Source organism: Oncorhynchus clarkii, chromosome 14, assembly GCF_045791955.1.
Source record: "Oncorhynchus clarkii lewisi isolate Uvic-CL-2024 chromosome 14, UVic_Ocla_1.0, whole genome shotgun sequence".
NCBI lineage: Eukaryota > Metazoa > Chordata > Actinopteri > Salmoniformes > Salmonidae > Oncorhynchus > Oncorhynchus clarkii.
The window spans coordinates 17,694,266-17,713,310 of NC_092160.1; the positions used below are offsets into that span (position 1 = coordinate 17,694,266).

The window sequence follows — 19,045 nt, forward strand, 5'->3', positions numbered from 1 at the left end:
AAAAAAAATTGGGAGATGCGATGGATCATTGGGGATCATTCAATATTCCCTTTGTTTTGTTGCTCAGTGATATCATCCCATATGAAGTCAACTAATTTAATTAAAGTTCAATTCGTAACTAAATAGTTTTTTTTTCTATTGGAAGGATTGAATAATTTGCAATTATGTCTACTTATGATAAGGTAAAAGTTTTATGTTTGTCTCCATATGGTAAATATATCCAATGCAAAAAACATCTACATTAAAATGGTATTAATATTAATTTGAATATATTCCCTTCAATTCCCACAAAGTTTCCACTTTTTTGAATATTCCCCAAAATGTGCAACCCTACTTGGTGGGCTTATTTTTCTGGACAGATTTAAAACCTCTCGCATCGCCTCTTCCTCTCTGTTATGACTGTCCACTGAACGACCTGACCCTCTATCAATAAAGTAAACCCAAGCAGAGTGCACACCATTGCTGCGTCCAAGTGCTGTCATTGCCTGCACAACCAATATGACTCGACATTGATATTGTTCGGCACAGCCAGGTTTATTCTCTGAAATTAATATCAAACCCAATACTGCTACAGAGGCAGAGCTGTAATAAATACAGTATGATTGATTTGATATGCAGACAACACTGTTAGAAATCAGTCTTCTTCAGATGTCTGGCCAAAATTACTGACCCAGAACCTGGGATTTATATTTCTGCATCTCTTTCATGGTTTCCCATCCATAAAAATGTAACTATTACAAACTTTTTAGTACCACCCATTAAATACACTGAACAAAAATATAAACGCAACATGTAAAGTGTTGGTCCCATGTTTCATGATCTGAAATAAAAGACCCCCAAAAATTGTCATACGCACAAAAAGCTTATTTCTCTCAAATTTTGTTCACAAATTTGTTTACATCCCTGTTTGTGAGCATTTCTCCTTTGCCAAGATGATCCATCCACCTGACGGGTGTGGCAAATCAAGAAGGTGATTAAACAGCAATATCATTACACAGGTGCACCTTGTGCTGGGAACAATAAAAGGCTACTCTAAAATGTGCAGTTTGGTCACACAACACGTCTGAAGTTTTGAGGGAGCGTGCAATTGGCATGCTGACTGCAGGAAAATCTACCAGAGATGTTTCCAGAAAATGTAATGTTCATTTCTCCCACCATAAGCTGCCTTCCATGTCGTTTTAGAGAATTTGGCAGTACATACAACCGGCCTCATAACTGCAAACCACGTGTAACTTCGTCAGCCCAGGACCTCCACATCCAGTTTCTCCACCTACAGAATGGTCTGAGACCAGCTACCCGGACAGCAGATGAAACCTTTGGTTCGCACAACCAAAGAATTTCTGCACAAACTGTCAGAAACCGTCTCAGGGAAGTTGATTTGCTTGCTCGTTGTCCTCACCAGGATCATGACCTGACTGCAATTTGGCGTCGTAACCGACTTTATTGGGAAAATGCTCACCTTCGATGGCCACTGGCACACTGGAGAAGTGTGCTCTTCATGTATGAACCCCAGTATGGGGCAGGTGGCAGACGTGTGGGCAAGCAGTTTGCCTATGTCAATGTTGTCGACAGAGTGCCCAGTGGTGGTGGGGTTATGGTATGGGCAAGCATAAGAGCTATCGTGATGAGAACCTGAGGCCCATTGTTGTGCTATTCATCTCTGCCATCACCTCATGTTTCAACATAATGCACGGCCCCATGTCGCAAGAATCTGTACACAATTCCTGTAAGCTGAAAATGTCCCAGTTCCTCCATGGTCTGCATACTCACCAGATATGTCACCCATTGATCACGTTTGGGATGCTCTGGATCACCAAGTATGACAGCGTATTCTAGTCCCCCCCCCCCCCCCCCCCCCCCCAATATTCAGCAACTTCGCACAGCCATTGAAGAGAAGTGGGACAACATTCCACAGGCCAAAATCAACAGCCTGATCAACTCAGTGCGAAGATGTCACGCTGCATGAGGCAAATGGTGGTCACCAGATAATGACTGGTTTTGATCCATGGCCCTACTAAAAAAAAGAAGGTATCTGTGATCAACAGATGCATATCTGTATTCCCAGTCATGTGAAAGCCATAGTTTAGGGCCTCCCGAGTGGCGCAGCGGTCTAAGGCACAACATTTCTGTGCTAGAGGCGTCACTACATACCCTGGTTTGATTCCAGGCTGTATCACAATCGGTCATGTTTGGGAGTCCCATAGGGCGGCGCACAATTGGCCCAGCGTCGACCGGGTTAGGCCGTCAATGTAAGTAAGAATTTGTTCTTAATTGACTTGCCTAGTTAAATTCATTTTATTTAACCTTTATTACAATTGACTGATTTCCTGAAATTAACCGTAACTCTGTAAAATCATTGCATTTTTGTTCTGTGCAGTACCATGCATTTACACTGAACAAACTTGAACATTTCTGGGATCTTTTATTTCAGGTCATGAAACATAGGACCAACACACTTTACATGTTACGTTTATATTTTTGTTCATTGTAAGTAGTATCATCATTGAAATGTAATTTCATTATCTAATGAATAGTGACAAACATATTGACTGTCTGGGAGTACTGCACTGCACACACCTGCGGTAATTCTGGCTGCATAGCTATCATTTCTCAGTCATTAACCTATGTAGTGGCCTCTGCAAACCTGTTTCCCGATAAATCAAATATGAGTCACCACAAGAGTAGACTTACAGTATTAGTTAGATTTGTCTTAAATCCCGTCATTCCCCCTTTCACTAGGTGTATATGAGTACGTTCCACTCGAAACTGGAGAAGGTATGAGGTTGCAGATCAACGCTCAGAACTGCGTGCACTGCAAGACGTGCGACATCAAGGACCCCAGCCAGAACATCAACTGGGTGGTGCCCGAAGGCAGCGGAGGACCAGCCTATAATGGAATGTGATTTCCCTTTTCATTCAGACATATCACGAGGCACCAATTGTAGCAGTGAGGTCAGAAACCTCAAGTGTGGTGTCTGCAAAAACACATTCAGGGCTTGCTGCCAAGACAGCTTTTAGAATCTACTATACTGTGTGCATAGATATGGAACTGAATGTCAACATTGTAAAGTACGGGCATTAAACAGTGACTTTGGTTCATGTACGGTTTTCAGAATGCAACTAAGAAGTATTTTATATATTTGTATGCCATAAGCAGAAGAAGCTGCATTGACATGGATCGAAATATCTTCGAATCAGTGCCAAAATTGAGGGTTATTTCATTAGCTAGTTGCAGGTGCCATTAGCAATAACAGCATATGATCTATGAGATACTGTACATAATGTGGGTAGGATGTATGTGGGTGAATAAAATATTTACCGTGCCTCGGTATCTTACTCCATACTTCTCTCATTGAACGTACAGGTAGTATTTAATTGCATTGTATACAGGTGGAGTATGGAAATTTCTAGAAATAGAGTCAACTAACCAACCACATTTCATCTTTATGGCTTATATTAAACATTCAGAAAAATAAATAAAGGGATATTACAGAGTAAACATGAAAGAATATGAAATTAATAGTGAAATACTCTTGACAAAATGCTGACAGGTTTACGCTTCCTCAAAAAAAATGCTTACATTTTGTTACATATCTATACTTCATTTTCATCTACCTTTGTGTGCCACTCATTAAACAGACAATATGATTATATGGTCCTGGTTTTCAATTTGCACCTGTATTGTAGCTAGCTGCCTAAACAAAATAACTATTGGCAAGTGGACTTTAAGGATAGGCCTATATCAAATTATTGTCTGATACCTTCACGCAAACATTTTGGAATAGATTTGCTTCTCTTTCTCCTTTTCCTCCTTCACTTTTATCTGGACTCTCTTCATCTCGTTTCCGATTGCTGTTAAAGGATGCAAAAAGTAAATTCACTTGGTCAGGCAAGGAAAACAACCGATCATGATGAAACGAAAAATCTAATGTTGCACATCTGTCAAAGGGGGTTTCTAAACAACTTTTATTTGATAAATATACTGCTCTCACTTTTTGACCATGTATTCTATAGTTAGCCTTTGGGATATGGAAAGGAACACGTGAGGACATGATCCCCTGGATTGATTGTCACAATAAAAAAAGCAGTAAAAACCTTTATCCTCCGGTGCAATTTCTTGAGCTTTCTTCAGATCACTCTAATGGAACAAGTTAAAAACATTTCAGTGAGTCAACAGACACCGTGACAAGTCAACTTCACTGATTTATGAAACGAGTCGGCCCAACTCTTGACGGCATCCTTTAGTGCAAATAAATAGTTCTGTGGCATGGGTTCCAGTCCAGAAAGAGCACATTTTAGTTAGGCTGGCACCAAGGCTACACATTTTGAAGACAGAAATATGTCTGGTATGATAAGTTTTTCTTTACCATGGCTTTACTGTACTCCTTCAGTCCTTGCCAGGCCTGGGCCCTCCTGAACAGAGCCTTAGTGTTTTTCTGGTTCAACTCCAGTGCCTGAAAACAAACACACAAAATCAGACTAAATAGTAACTGCACTTCAGTGTTTCTTTTAAATGTTTATCTACAAATTGACCTACAAATATACATATCCTAAGTTGCACTCAATCAGTTCCATAGAGACTTACAGTACTGACCACGAATGGCCTTTGAATCTTTGCCATTAATAAACAATCGTACTGTAGCCTAGTGATGGTAGCGTGATAGGGCTTGCTTCTAGGATTTTGGCTGGCCTAAAATACTTACCTCGTCACAACTGTCCATGGCTTCCTGCCAGAGCTGCAACTTCAGTTTACAAGCAGCTGTGTTGAGAATGCAGCTCAACACTGTGGGCTCCAGCTTCGTTTGGGCCTTCTCAATCTCCTGCTCGTCTCCGCCAAGCGCCAGATACCTGGCAAGAGACACATTTCACCATTTAGTCCACACTTTGCTAGCCTGGTCCCAGATCTGTTTGTGCCATTTGGCCAACTTCTATGGTCATCGCACATTCAAAAGCATGTCATGAAATAGCAGACAGGCCTAGTACACACACAAATCACAGCAAGAGAAGAGTGAGCCTGGGACCATGTTTCACCTGAGAGCTTTGGAGTACTTCTTGATTGCAGACTGCCAGTCTTGGTTCTTGAAGAAGTTGTTCCCAATATTCTTAATATCTTCAGCAGCAGACAGGATTTTGTCAACCTAACCAAAAAGACAAGTGTGCCATTTTCACAATCACAGCAATTCATAGTTCATGATACACTTTTTTTTAATTTGACAGACTAAATCAATACACATATGCTGATTGAGGGTGAATAAGGGTTAAGACAATATTATTTGCTTATTAATACTTAGTAGTAAGAACTACTAATATTCTCTGAATATTTTAAGAGAAGCATCCAGAGAAAAAAAAGGCAGGCCTACTAACATCTTTTAAGTCGACATCGGAGTCCTCTGGGTAGTCTGGATGGGTGTCCCCTGAGCAGTCATTCGGTGCTACTCCCCAGATGTCGCCATCTTTATGCTCACCACACTCAGCAATTACACATGGCTATGTGGAAAGAAACATCAAAGCAAAACTGTTAATACACGATGAGCATTTCACAAGTGTCACGCACCTTACAGAAAAATACTAGGTAATCTACCTGCTGGCTACAAAACACAGCTTGCTGCAGTTTTAATATGCCCCAAAACAACCTCTGATGACAATGTCATCACACACATTACACCAAGCTCCTACTTAATGTGGCAGTTGCTTTCACTGATTTACCTTGACAGGCATGTCCTCGTTGGTCTCTATGGCCTCCAGTGTTTTCACCAGCCCCATCCCCTTCAAGACCTGTCCAAAGACCACATGTTTGCCGTCTAGATGAGCAGTAGGCACAGTGGTGATGAAAAACTGGGAGCCATTGGTAGCAGGTCCAGAATTGGCCATACTCAGCAAGCCCCCTTTGTCGTGCTGGAGAGGAGACCAACACCCACATGTTAATTTAGAGATGACGAAGAAAACTAAAAGTATACGTTATAATTAGGGCCAGGTATTTATACTAGCCCCAGCTATATGTTATGCCGTTATGAAAATCCTTACCTTGTAATAGAAGTTTTCATCTTCAAACTTCTCCCCATAGATGCTCTCTCCTCCAGTGCCATTCTGGTTGGAGAAATCACCTCCCTGGATCATGAATTGCTTGATGACTAAAATTGATTGACAGCGTAAAATACAAGTAAGAGCTCATTAACTTTCTGAAGTTGCTAAAAAAATTATTTACTACTGAATTATATAGATGTGATCTATAATAGCTATGCATCGGTAAAAGAGTTTTCAAGGTAGTAATTTAGAACAAAATGAGAGGGGAAATGTAGCTACATGGCTACTGCAGATAAAGCCTCAGTTACATAGCTATAAACCGCTTATGTATTTGAAACGGTGGGTGTTTGGGGCAGAGTTCCACACAAACAGTGGAAAGACATATTTACTTACTCCTGTGGAAAGGACATCCTTTGAAATGGAGTGGTTTCCCTGTGGTTTTGCCAGTTCCCTTCTCACCAGTACAGAGTGCTCGAAAGTTTTCAGCAGTTTTGGGGACAACATCAGCAAACAGTTCGAACACGATTCGGCCAACTGGTGACAACAAACAAAATAAGTCACGACTGTGTGGATAGCTGGCCTTGATAAATGCAATTTTCTACGTAGTTGTAACTAACTCATAAAAATAAGCCGTTTAGTCCTGAACTGGATACTCGGGTAGATACTGGTGTGTTGACTATTCATGCTAGAATTAACAGCACGTGCTTCAAATGTAATGTACTATAATTGCGAATGAACGGTAACAAAGTTACTAGGCTAACTAACGTACATTCACACAGTAAAATGAGCTAACAAGACAAGCATCTATTTGTTTAAAACAGCATGCACATGGCAGATTTGTTATTTAACATGGCTACATTGGTCGCTGCAGTTTTTCTGTGGCGTAACGTTAACAATTTAAGAACACGATAACGTTAGCTAGCTAGCTTGAATGTGCTTTTTCTAGAAACGAATATTACCCGGTTCTGCTAGCTAGCCATTAGCCTATCGAGTCCAGTTGTTCGACTAAACGCATTTATTGAAACTATCCTAACCTCTTTCACCACCGATGTCTACATCAAGGAAGACACGGGGGTTTTCTTTGTTTGAAGGCTTGGTCACTGGTGTTGCGTTAGACATTTCTAAAAATTACACAATTCTAAATGTTATCTACTTTCACAGTACTCCTGGTTGACTGCGAGCTTCAATCTCGGAGATTTTACTTCCTCTAAATTCGATGCGTTGATTCAAACGTTGCAAAACATGGACCACTGCCATCTACTAAGTTGGATGTGCAACTACAAGAACCTGTGTGAATTTTGAAGACGGGAAATTACCCCAAAAAAGTAACTATAGCTTTTCCAAAATGTTTATGTTTAACTAAAATATTTTATATTCCCAGTGTTCTGTCCCCAATCCTAAAGTAGTGAACTCTTTGCCTAATCCCATTCGATTCAACCACTGCTATAACCTACCTGAATGTCCCAGAGGTGTGCATGTGAATATGTTGGCCATATTGATTGAAAATACTATACTATAATAGATAAAATCATGTTTTTCGTAAGGTATTAGAAAGGGTCAGCCATTAACTGGAGGCAAGATTACCACCAAATTGATGTTGAGCTAACAACACATTGGAATTCTCTAGTGCGATAAAGGCTCCTCTCCCAATCTATTTCAGTTAGCAGCACAGCTATCTGAGCTAGACTTTGGGGATTGTAATGGCTTTTGCTCAGGGGATGGATTATCTTCTTCACACTTGTTATCAAAAGTTTGAATCTATGTCATAAGATAGGAAATACCTGGATCCCAGACCTGTGGTATCCAATACTGGTGTCCGAGTCATCCTTGGTGAATTAACTTTTTTATTCTCTTAGTTCCCCATGTACAGCTATCAATATTTGAGTACTTTTAGATAAGTTATCTCCAAATAGTTTGTCAAAACTTTGGAGATTTTATAGTGGAGCCAATGGGTTTAACCAAATATGAATGATTTACTTAAGCGGGTTTACATAAACTATACATTAACTCTTAACTGTAGGTCACCCTGGATAAGAGTGTCTCCTATATGACTAAAATGTCCAATGTAACTCTTCAGACAAAACTTGGGGATGTTTTCATCCTTCTAATCAAATCCTTGTTTGAGAATTTTAAGGACTGCTAATTTACTGTAAATGTTGCTGTATAACTAAATGTAAAATACACCAGTGTAGGTGTGGTAGAGTAGCTTACTTGCAGTGATCCTAAACCATTTCAGTGAAATAGAACATGCAAATGATTCATGAGACTGTTGGATGTAATTGAGTACTGACGGGAGAGTAAAATAGTTTGATTCACGTTTATATACAGTAGATAACAATGTGGTGTATATCAGATAATTGGTCAGGTCTTCAGGACAACACAGCCGATTGAATCATCTTCCGTACTTTAAAGGAATTTAAAGGATTTAAAGGAAACTCAATTGTGAGTGCCTGCAGCTTTTCTCTGAACGAGTAGATCTCCCTCGGAAGGGAAAAACAAAGTAGTATTTATGAGTTGTAGGTATTTGTCGTCAAAAATATCATAGCAATCCTTAAATAATGTTGTCTCTATTGAATACTGTTCACTTAAAAAGACCACATACAGAAATGGTCTAGCATGTGTGGTTTGAATGGGTTCATTCACAGGCCAGATCATGTCCTTTCATATATCATGCATGGCCCATTTGAACTTTAAATGCATTTGCATCGAATTCCTCAAATGCTGTGGATATAGTTTCATAATAGTTCTAAGAAGTGATATAGCAAATGAGAGGTCAGTTGTGCCCTGAGAACAGGGCCTGTGCAGAAATAGGAGTGTGTGTACAATTGAGTTTAGTGGGTCAAATAAACACTATATGACCAAAAGTATGTGGACACCTGCTTGTCTAACATCTCCTTTCAAAATCATGGGCATTAATATGGAGTTGGTCCCCCCTTTGCTGCTGTAACAGCTTCCACTTTTATGGTAAGGCTTTCCACTAAATGTTGGAACATTGCTGCTGGGACTTGCTTACATTCAGCCACGAGAGCATTAGTGAGGTCGGCACTGATGTTGGGCGATTAGGCCTGGCTCGCAGTCGGCGTTCCAATTCATTCTAAAGGTGTTCTATGGGGCTGATGTCAGGGCTCTGTGTAGGCCAGTCAAGTTCTTCCACACCGATTTCGTCAAACCATTTCTGTATGGACCTCGCTTTGTGATGGGGGCATTGCCATTCTGTGTCAGGGAAGGGTCTTCCCCAACTGTTGCCACAAAGTTGCAAGCACAGGCCTGAGCAATTATTTTCCATGGAGGGCTACATTAGAATATATTTTTGCCATCGCGGGCCAGAATCATATTACATGATTATACATCATGTGTATGACTATTGACAGATATATCTACTGTAAATCACTTCCAGATATGCTACTTATTTGACTTTTTTTAACATGCACAGAAATAAACCACATCCATGTTCTCCTTTTGGTAGGTATTTTAATTATTAAACATGCAATGAACTACACAGAGGGAAAAGTACACTGTGCATTCAGCACCACGGACAGAACTCTTGTTAACGGGTATGCACAAAAACACAGGAAATAGAGAGAGCTCAACATTACATTTAAACTACTCAGTCAGTGTGAGGACTGAAGTCTCTGATGGGCATTGACTAGAGCAGTGAAGTCAGGTATAGTTTCTGACGTCACTATGCGCAGGATTGCTGAGAGGTGAGAGTCAGTAAGATATGATCTCTGCCTTGACTTGTTATATTTCATCACTGAAAATGTCTGTTCACATACATAGGTTGACCCAAACAGGACAAACATATTCTGAGCATGACTAGTTATCTTTGGAAAGTTTTGACCATGGAGAGATGCATAGAACCTCGTAAGTGACATTGTTTTGAATAGTTCTCCAATCACTGCATCAGACTGAAGATCCATGAGCTCAAGTTGCAGGTCAGTGGAAGCGTTATTCACATTGAAGGTGAAAGTAGAGGAAACCAACAACATGTCATTTTCCAACACTTTGAAATCCTCAAAACGACAAGAAAACTCACCGTTCAAAGCACGCAGCAGCGATGTATACTCCCGCTGGTCATCCGAGAGGGAGCAGACTAGTAGTGTCGCAAGGTAGGTGAGATTGTTGGCTTCTACTTGGCCGGTCGGGAAAAGTAATTTTTCCTTTAAATCGGCCTTTGACAAGGCTGTACATCTGATGTGCAAAAAGGCACTTTCCTTGTAGTTTGGAATTCAGTTCATTCATGAGGGCCATGATGTCCACTGGGAAAGCAAAATCAGCCAACTATACTTTATCTTGCAGTTGAGTGAAATCCACATATTTCCCTTTCATTTGCAAAAACTCAGCAATCTCTGACTTCAGGTCCCACACCCTTTTAAGCACATTCCCTAAACTCAGCCATCTCACGTCTGTGTGGTAGGGGAGATCTGCATGACTCGACTCTGTCTCTTCCAACAGTGAGACAAACTGCCTGTGGTTTAAAGATTTTGTTCTTATGAAGTTTACCACTTTAGTGACTTTATCCACAGCATTGCTCATTTTCAGAACACATTTACAGAGCACACATCCTGATGAATTATGCAACGCAGGAAAATAATTTTCAGCTCAGCTACTTGGATCTTGTATCCTTTTAAAAAGGCCAACGTTTTTTCCTGTCAAGTTTGGGCACCCATCCATCAGTGGGCTTTTTCTGGTGTTATTGGAGACTTTTGGAGACTCTGACGTGAAAGCACGTATCGTTATTACTCTTATCAACGAGTCAGAGCAGGAGATGTTCACCCCTCCGCGTCCAGAATGCAACTGATTCGCTCATGCAGGAAGCCGCCGCTGGCTGATCCCACCCTGATTAACATTGTTAAAAACAATTAACCTGAATTAGGGCCAGACTAGTTACCATAAATTTCTCAAATTGCCATTGCCATTTTTTTCTAGTGTCTCTTTTTGGTCCATTTAGATTGTTAATGTAGATTGTATACCATTTTTTTTTTTATGTGATGGTTAAAAATGTTCATGTTTTACTGTGACTTGTTGTAGGCTCCTAAGTTGACCATAAGGTTAAAACCCAAACCAAATTAAGAAAACTAAAATAAATAAAAAATGAAAATATATAAAAAACTAAGTAACTCCGTCAGAGTGTCTCTTTTGGGTCACTTTTGCTGGTCCCAAGTCCGGATAAAGGAGGAGGGTTGGAATTGTGACATAAAAAAAAAACAAGAATCGACAGAAGAAAGTTCATTTGTAGTTTACTCACTATTTGTCTCTCCCACGACGTTATTCCTCTCTCCTATAGCGTCCATCACAATTACATGCACATGACAAATTATGCAAATTAGGCGATGACGTAATTTAGCGACTTTTAGGACAGCCAATGGCTACTTTCCTTACTGAGGAGTTGGCAACACTTTACCCAAGACGACAACATAGCATGGCAGCAACACATGACAACACAGTATGGTAGCAACACAATATGACAACAACATGGTAGCAACACAACATGGCAGCAGCACAACATGGTAACAGCACAAAACGGTACAGTCGTTGTTGCTCCTAGATGTTTCCACTTCACAATAACAGCACTTACAGTTGACTGCGGAAGCTCTAGTGGGGCAGAAATTTGACAAACTGACTTGTTTTTAAGGTGACATCCTATAAATGTGCCACGTTGAAAGTCACTGAGCTCTTGATTATGGCCATTCTACTGCCAATGTTTGTCTACAGAGATTGCATGGCTGTGTGCTCAATTTTATACACCTGTCAGCAATAGGTGTGGCTGAAATACCCCAATCCACTAGTTTGAAGGGGTGTCCACATACTTTTTTATATACAGTGGATTTGGAAAAGTATTCCGACCCCTTGACTTTTTCCACATTTTGATACTTTACAGCCTGTGATGAAAATTTTTAAGTTTGTGATTTTCTAATAACAAATTTCTGTTCTATTCATGTGCTTCATAAAAGAACCCATTTCTGTGTTCATGCAAGTGACTGATTGAACAAATCCTCACTATTAGTATCTGCAATTTGGCAGTACGCCCATAACCTTGTTTAGAGAAAGGGATATCTCAGTTTCAAGATCTCAGCTTAAAGAGAAGAATCCTCGTGTGGTATTGGTCTGTCACATGCATGACCCAGTATTGGTCGTCACATGATTGAAGCAAACATGAATTATGAATGATGAATATACTAAATCATACAAATGTAACTTGTATAAGGGAGGGAACTAACCGGACTGCCCCGTTAGAGCTCCTGACAGACGTTCACTACGGTGCATCAAGTTTGTTGGAACCTCTCCAGTTAACTGTTCATTTAATTCATTTAAGATTGACTTTGAGTGTCCCATGTAAAATAATTTCTACAACATGCCTTATTCTAAAATGGATAAAATATTTTTTTCACTAATCCCTCTTCACACAACACCCCATACTGACAAAGTGAAAACAGGATTTTGGACATTTTTGAAATGTATTAAAATATATATTTTTAAACAAATACTTTATTTAAATACATATTCAGACCCTTTTGCTATGAGACTTGAAATTGAGCTCAGGTGCATACTGTTTCCATTGATCATCTTTGAGATGTTTCTACAACTTCATTGGAGTCCACTTATGGTAAATTCAATTGATTTGACATGGTTTGGAAAGTCACACACCTGTCTATATAAGGTCCAACAGTTGACAGTGCATGTGAGAGCAAAAACCAAGCCATGAGGTCAAAGGAATTGTCCATAGAGCTCCGAGACAGTATTGGGAAGAGGCACAGATTTGGGGAAGGGTACCAAAACATTTCTGTAACATTGAAGGTCCCCAAGAACAGAGTCGCCTCCATCATTCTGAACTGGAAGAAGCTTGGAACCACCAAGACTCTTCCTAGAGCTGTCCGCCCTGCCAAACTAAGCAATCGGGGGAGAAGTGCCTTGGTTAGGGTGGTCACCAAGAACCCAAGGGTCATTTTGACAGATCTCCAGAGATCCTCTGTGGAGATGGGATAACCTTCCAGAAGTACAACCATCTCTGCAGCACTCCACCAATCAAGCACTTTATGGTAGAGTGGCCAAACAGAAGTCACTCCTCAGTAAAAGGCACATGACCACCCCCTTGGAGTTTTCCAAAAGGCACCTAAAAGACTCTCATACCATGAGAAACAAGATTCTCTGGTCTGATGAAACACAGATGGAACTTTTTGGCCTGGATGCCAAGCATTACGTCTGGAGGAAACCTGTCTCCATTCTTACAGCGAAGCTTGGTGGTGGCATCATCACCTTCCAACAGGGCAACAACCCTAAGCACACAGCCAAGACAACGCAGGAGTGGCCTCGGGACAATTCTCTGAATGTCCTTGTGTGGCCCAGTAGAGCCTGGACTCGAACCCAATCGAACATCTCTGGAAAGACTTGAAAATAGTTGAGCAGCGATGCTCCACATCCAAAATGACAGAGCTTGAGAGGATCTGCAGAGAAGAATGGGAGAAACTCCCCAAATACAGCTGTGCCAAGCCTGTAGTGTCTTTAATGAGTCGGACGAGAAGGATTTATTCCAGACACCCGAACGGGCCCTCATCCCCGTCATTCGCAGGAGAAAGAGATGGAGATTTTGCGGAAGGAGATCAGGGTGCCTTGTGAGGTTCCGGCGACGAGTGGCTAATATGTCTTTTCCACCGGTACTATTGGCCAAAGTACAATCGCTGGATAATAAAGTGGATGAACTAAAAGCACGTATATCCTACCAACAGGACATTCAAACTGTGATATCTTAAGTTTTACCAAGGTGTGGTTGAACAACGACATGAATAACATAGAGCTGGCAGGTTGTACACTGTATCGACAGGATAGAACAGCAGCCTGGTAAGACAAAGGGTAGCGGTCTATGTATATTTGTAAACAACAGCTGGTGCACAACATCTAAGGAATTCTAGAGGTTTTGTTCACTTGAGGTAGAGAATCTCATGATAAACTGTAGACCACACTATCTACCAAGAGAGTTTTCATCTATATTCTTTGTAGCTGTCTATTTACCACCACAAACCGATGCTGGCACTAAGACCGCACTCAATGAACTGTATACGGCCATAAGCAGGAAAACAGGAAAACGCTCATCCAGAAGCGGCGCTCCTAGTGGCCGGGGACTTTAATGTAGGGAATCTTAAATCCTTTTTACTTTATTTCTATCAGCATGTTAAATGTGCAACCAGAGGGAAAAAACTCTAGACCACCTTTACTCCACACAGAGAAGCATACAAAGCTCTCCCTCGCCCTCCATTTGGCAAATCTGACCATAATTCTATCCTTCTGATCCTGCTTACAAGCAAAAATGTAAGCAGGAAGCACCAATGACTTGGTGGTCAGCACCAAAAAAGTGGTCAGATGAAGCAGATGCTAAGCTACAGGACTGTTTTTCTAGCACAGACTGGAATAAGTTCTGGAATTCTTCCGATGGCATTGAGGAGTAGACCACATCAGTCAATGGCTTCATCAATAAGTGCATTGATGACGTCGTCCCCACAGTGACTGTACGTACATACCCCAACCAGATGCCATGGATTACAGGCAACATCCGCACAGAGCTAAAGGAGCGAAACTCTAACCCGGATGTTTATAAGAAATCCCGCTATGTCCTCCGACGAACCATCAAACAGGCAAAGCGTCAATACAGGACTAAGACCGAATCCTACTACGCCGGCTCCGATGCTCGTCGGATGTGGCAGGGCTTGCAAACTATTACAGACTACAAAGGAAAGCACAGCCGAGAGCTTCCCAGTGACACTAGCCTACCAGACGAGCTAAATTACTTCTATGCTCGCTTCGAGGCAAGTAATACTGAAACATGCATGGGAGCATCAGCTGTTCCGGACGATTGTGTGATCACGCTCTCCGCAGCCGATGTGAGTAAGACCTTTAAACAGGTCAACATTCACACGGCCGCAGGGCCAGACGGATTACCAGGACGTGTAATCTGAGCATGCTCTGACCAACTGGCAAGTGTCTTCACTGACATATTCAACCTCTCCCTGTCTGAGTCTGTAATACCAACATGTTTCAAGCAGAGCACCATAGTCCCTGAGCCCAAGAACACTAAGGTAACCTGCCTAAATGACTATCAACCTGTAACACTCACGTCTGTAGCCATGAAGTGCTTTGAAAGGCTGGTCATGGCTCATATCAACACCATTATCCCAGAAACCCTAGACCACTCCAATTTGCATACCACCCCAACAGATTCACAGATGATGCAATCTCTATTGCACTCCACACTGCCCTTTCACACCTGGACAAAAGGAACACCTATGTAAGATTGCTATTCATTGACTACAGCTCAGTGTTCAACGCCATAGTGCCCTCAAAGCTCATCAATAAACTAAGGACCCTGGGACTAAACACCTCCCTCTGCAACTGGATCCTGGACTTCCTGAAGGGCCGACCCCCAGATGGTAAGGGTAGGTAACAACACATCCGCCACATCCTCAAAAAAGGTTCTACAGCTGCACCATCGAGAGCATCCTGACTGGTTGCATCACTGCCTGGTATGGCAACTGCTCGACCTCTGACTGCAAGGCACTACAGAGGGTAGTGCGTACGGCCCAGTACATCACTGGGGCCAAGCTTCCTGCAATCCAGGACCTCTGTACCAGGTGGTGTCAGAGGAAGGCCTTAAAATTGTCAAAGACTCCATTTACCCTAGTCATAGACTGTTCTCCCTGCTACCGCACGGCAAGCGGTACCGGAGTGCCTAGTCTAGGTCAAAGAGGCTTCTAAACAGCTTCTACCCCCAAGCCATAAGACTCCTGAACATCTAATCAAATGGCTTCCCAGACTATTTGCATTGCCACACCCCCCCCCCCCTACCCTCTTTTACGCTGCTGCTACTCTCTGTTATTATCTATGCAGTCACTTTAATGACTCTACCTACATGTACGTATTACCTCAATTACCTCGGCTAATCGGTGCCCCCACACATTGACTCTGTACCAGTACTCTTTAATTATTTGTTACTTTTATTTCTTTTTTTGGGGGGGGGGGGGGGGGGGGGGTATTTAATACATTTTAGAATAAGTAACAAAATGTGGAAGAAGTCAAGGGGTCTGTATAGCGTATATCCAGCTATGAAATGTGTCCTACATTCTTTGGTAAGGGAGGAAATGTCACATTCCTAGAGTTAATGACTTACTGTTGAGAAGAACATATTTGTTGTTGTCTTGGCTGTAATTTTCATACTCGTTGTGCGCCCAAACGATTTTGCTGCGGGCCTCGACAGATTGCTTATCTAGAAAGTGGGGCGGTGAATGCCTGCAAAAGTGGAAGTGGTGAATAATGGTTGGAGAACAATGCACATACATTCACTCAACATGCCTGCTTTGGTGCTATCACTTTCCAATTGGAAATGTGCACAGAGCGCAGGTAAAATGATTCTGACTGACTGAAAATAAAATATATTCAATAAAGTATTGGTTACCACATGTGGGGCCTACCATGGGTTTTGATATCTGTTGGTGACTTCGTCCTCAAGGCCGGAGCGGAATTCAGCACTCTACAGGAACAACATGGTCTGAGTCACTTCAAAACTTCTATGTTATAACAGTTAAATGGATGGCTGAATAAAAATGTCACAATTGAAGTGGCTTTGTCTTAATACCCATGTAATGCTGTCATCAGAATGAGTGTATGTATGTGTAAGAATAGGGTCATGAGCCGTGACAACTTTGGGAATTGTGACTAGAGTATTGTCTTCTTTACAACACTCTGTGCATTGTGACATGAGACAATTGTGACATCATTTGTTGAGAATCATATGATTGCAGTATTGCCTTATGACAACATTTTGACTATTGTGACAGGTGAGCATTTTGACATCATGACTACATTATTCTCTTATGACAACATAATGACCATTGTGACAGGTGAGCATTATGACATCATTATTATAGTATTGTTTTATGACAACATTGTAACGGGATTCGTCCTCCTCTGACGAGGAGTATGAGAGATCGGACCAATATGCAGCGTGGTAAATGTCCATTTTAATAATAATACTGAACACTACAAAAATACAAAACAACAACGTGAAATGAACAAACGAAAATTGAAACAGTCCCATGTGGTACAAACACAGACACAGGAAACATTCACCCACCACTCAAAAGTGAAACCAGGCTACCTAAATATGGTTCTCAATCAGGGACAATGATAAACAGCTGCCTCTGATTGAGAACCATACCAGGCAAACCACAGAAAACCCAAAACATAGAAAAAGGAACATAGACAACCCACCCAACTCACGCCCTGACCATACTAAAACAAAGACATAATAAAACAACTAAGGTCAGAACGTGTCAAACATTCTTACCATTGTGGCAGGTCAAATCAATAATGTTACCATGAACCATTTAAACATGCTGAATGACTTTTCATACAATACTGATATAAGTCTAGATAAGACAAGCTTACATTAGCATATGTTGCATTCGCTTTATGTCATACCACAATAAAATATATGATGCGGCTAATCTACTAAATGTTCATCAAGGTTGCCTAACTCCCTCCTTTATTAATAATCTAATTAACATCCAGCTCACAGGCTTCATTTGGGCTCCACCTTAATTTGCATATTGCTGAGCGGAGTCCTTCTGTTCAGCTGCTGGTGATATTGCATGCCCCATCCCACCCCTCCAATGTAGCACTGTTTGGGGGGTAGGGTGCAGGGAGTAGGCCGGCACAGGTCATTCAAATCGCTTGTACCCATAGGTGACAAAGGGCCAACTCCAATCTAGCGGGGAAAGTCGATGAATCTTGCACTGTAGTCTCCAATTCCATCTGGACCTTGTTAGAATCAACATAGTGAAATGTGAGAACCATTCATACATAGTGAACAACACAGAGCCCTAATCTAAAGTAGTACCCTTTAGAGGGCATTTGCCAATGAAAGGGCTGTGTCAAGTATCTGTTATCCACTCACCCCCACAGTTCCTTGTCCTGACCCATCTACATGTCATTGAAATCACAAAATACCAATAAGCATATCATGAAACATCCCCAATGTATAATTAAAAAATAAGCCTAATTGTAATTGCACCATGAATAAAATGGAACATACTGTAGGTTACACACCATAGCCTACGTAGCTAATAAGAAGTGATTGTTGTAACCTACTTATACAAAATTCTACATTAAACCCAATAATTACATGACACATACCGGTATAAACCAGACTTTGACCATAGGCTTTTGGGGGCCTTCCTTGTACCATTGTGCTTATCTCCATTGGAACTTTTAATTTCATACTAGATAGCCTACTAGCAGCCAAATACACAGTTACCGCAGGACGCCCGCGGTCGATATGTGAGCCCAGTGTGCGCTGGTGATGAGGTCAGTGGGCTGTTGCCATGCGACACATGGTTGTCACCGTGCTTTCAGGACAACTGGGAACTCTTATTTTTACTGTTTATTCATTATACAAAAATATCAACAATTTACATCCCTACATCAAACTGTCTATGTCTAAAATAACAAAACACAGGTATAAACAAGAAAATACTAAATACAGTATATACCAAAAAAAAAAAATATATATATATATTCACACACACACACACACACACACACACACACACACACACACACACACACACACACACACACACACACACACACACACACACACACACACCGTTCAAAAGTTTGGGGTCACTTCGAAATTTCATACAAATTTCAAACATACATGAAATTAGTAAATATAGTCAAGACGTTGACAAGGTTTTAAATAATTATTTTTAATTGAAATAATAATTGTGTCCTTCAAACTTTGCTTTCATCAAAGAATCCTTTGTTTTGCAGCAATTACAGCCTTGTAGACCTTTGGCATTCTAGTTGTCAATTTGTTGAGCTAATCTGAAGACATTTCACCCCATGCTTCCTGAAGCACCTCCCACAAGTTGGATTGGCTTGATGGGCACTTCACACTGCTCCCACAACAGCTCAACAGGGTTGAGTTCCGGTGACTGTGCTGGCCACTCCATTATGGACAGAATGCCAG

The 19,045-nt window shown here is 41.2% G+C and overlaps 2 protein-coding genes and 1 pseudogene across 3 annotated transcripts in view; 1 reads left to right on the plus strand and 2 right to left on the minus strand.

Moving 5' to 3' along the window:
• LOC139366364 (electron transfer flavoprotein-ubiquinone oxidoreductase, mitochondrial-like) overlaps positions 1-3,648 on the plus strand; it is a 25,617-nt gene extending 21,969 nt beyond the window's left edge. For both annotated transcript variants that reach the window (XM_071103755.1, XM_071103756.1), the window contains exon 13: positions 2,740-3,648. In XM_071103755.1, the coding sequence (XP_070959856.1) occupies positions 2,740-2,903 (164 nt within the window). In that variant the 3' untranslated portion in view covers positions 2,904-3,648. The remainder of the gene's footprint in view (positions 1-2,739) is intronic.
• Positions 2,403-7,252, minus strand: LOC139366365 (peptidyl-prolyl cis-trans isomerase D-like). Its single transcript, XM_071103757.1, has 10 exons — positions 7,059-7,252; positions 6,418-6,558; positions 6,025-6,131; positions 5,707-5,895; positions 5,365-5,487; positions 5,032-5,138; positions 4,704-4,848; positions 4,368-4,454; positions 4,096-4,138; positions 2,403-3,852 (listed from the first exon to the last, which is right to left on the minus strand). The coding sequence occupies exons 1-10, from the start codon at positions 7,141-7,143 to the stop codon at positions 3,764-3,766; spliced, it is 1,116 nt and encodes a 371-aa protein (XP_070959858.1). The 5' UTR covers positions 7,144-7,252; the 3' UTR covers positions 2,403-3,763.
• A 5,886-nt stretch (positions 7,253-13,138) lies between these two features.
• On the minus strand, positions 13,139-18,274 carry LOC139365840 (protein SPMIP2-like; annotated as a pseudogene).
• Between the last annotated feature and the right edge of the window lie 771 nt (positions 18,275-19,045).

Bases quoted from the DNA above. Each gene is read 5' to 3' on its own strand.
- LOC139366365 (XM_071103757.1), bottom strand. From the start codon at position 7,143: ATGTCTAACGCAACACCAGTGACCAAGCCTTCAAACAAAGAAAACCCC. The intron at 6,132-6,417 runs GTAAGTAAATAT...AATCAATTTTAG, and splicing joins AGGATGTCCTTTCCACAGGA to TCATCAAGCAATTCATGATC. The intron at 5,139-5,364 runs GTTAGTAGGCCT...CTTTTTGGTTAG, and splicing joins CCGATGTCGACTTAAAAGAT to GTTGACAAAATCCTGTCTGC.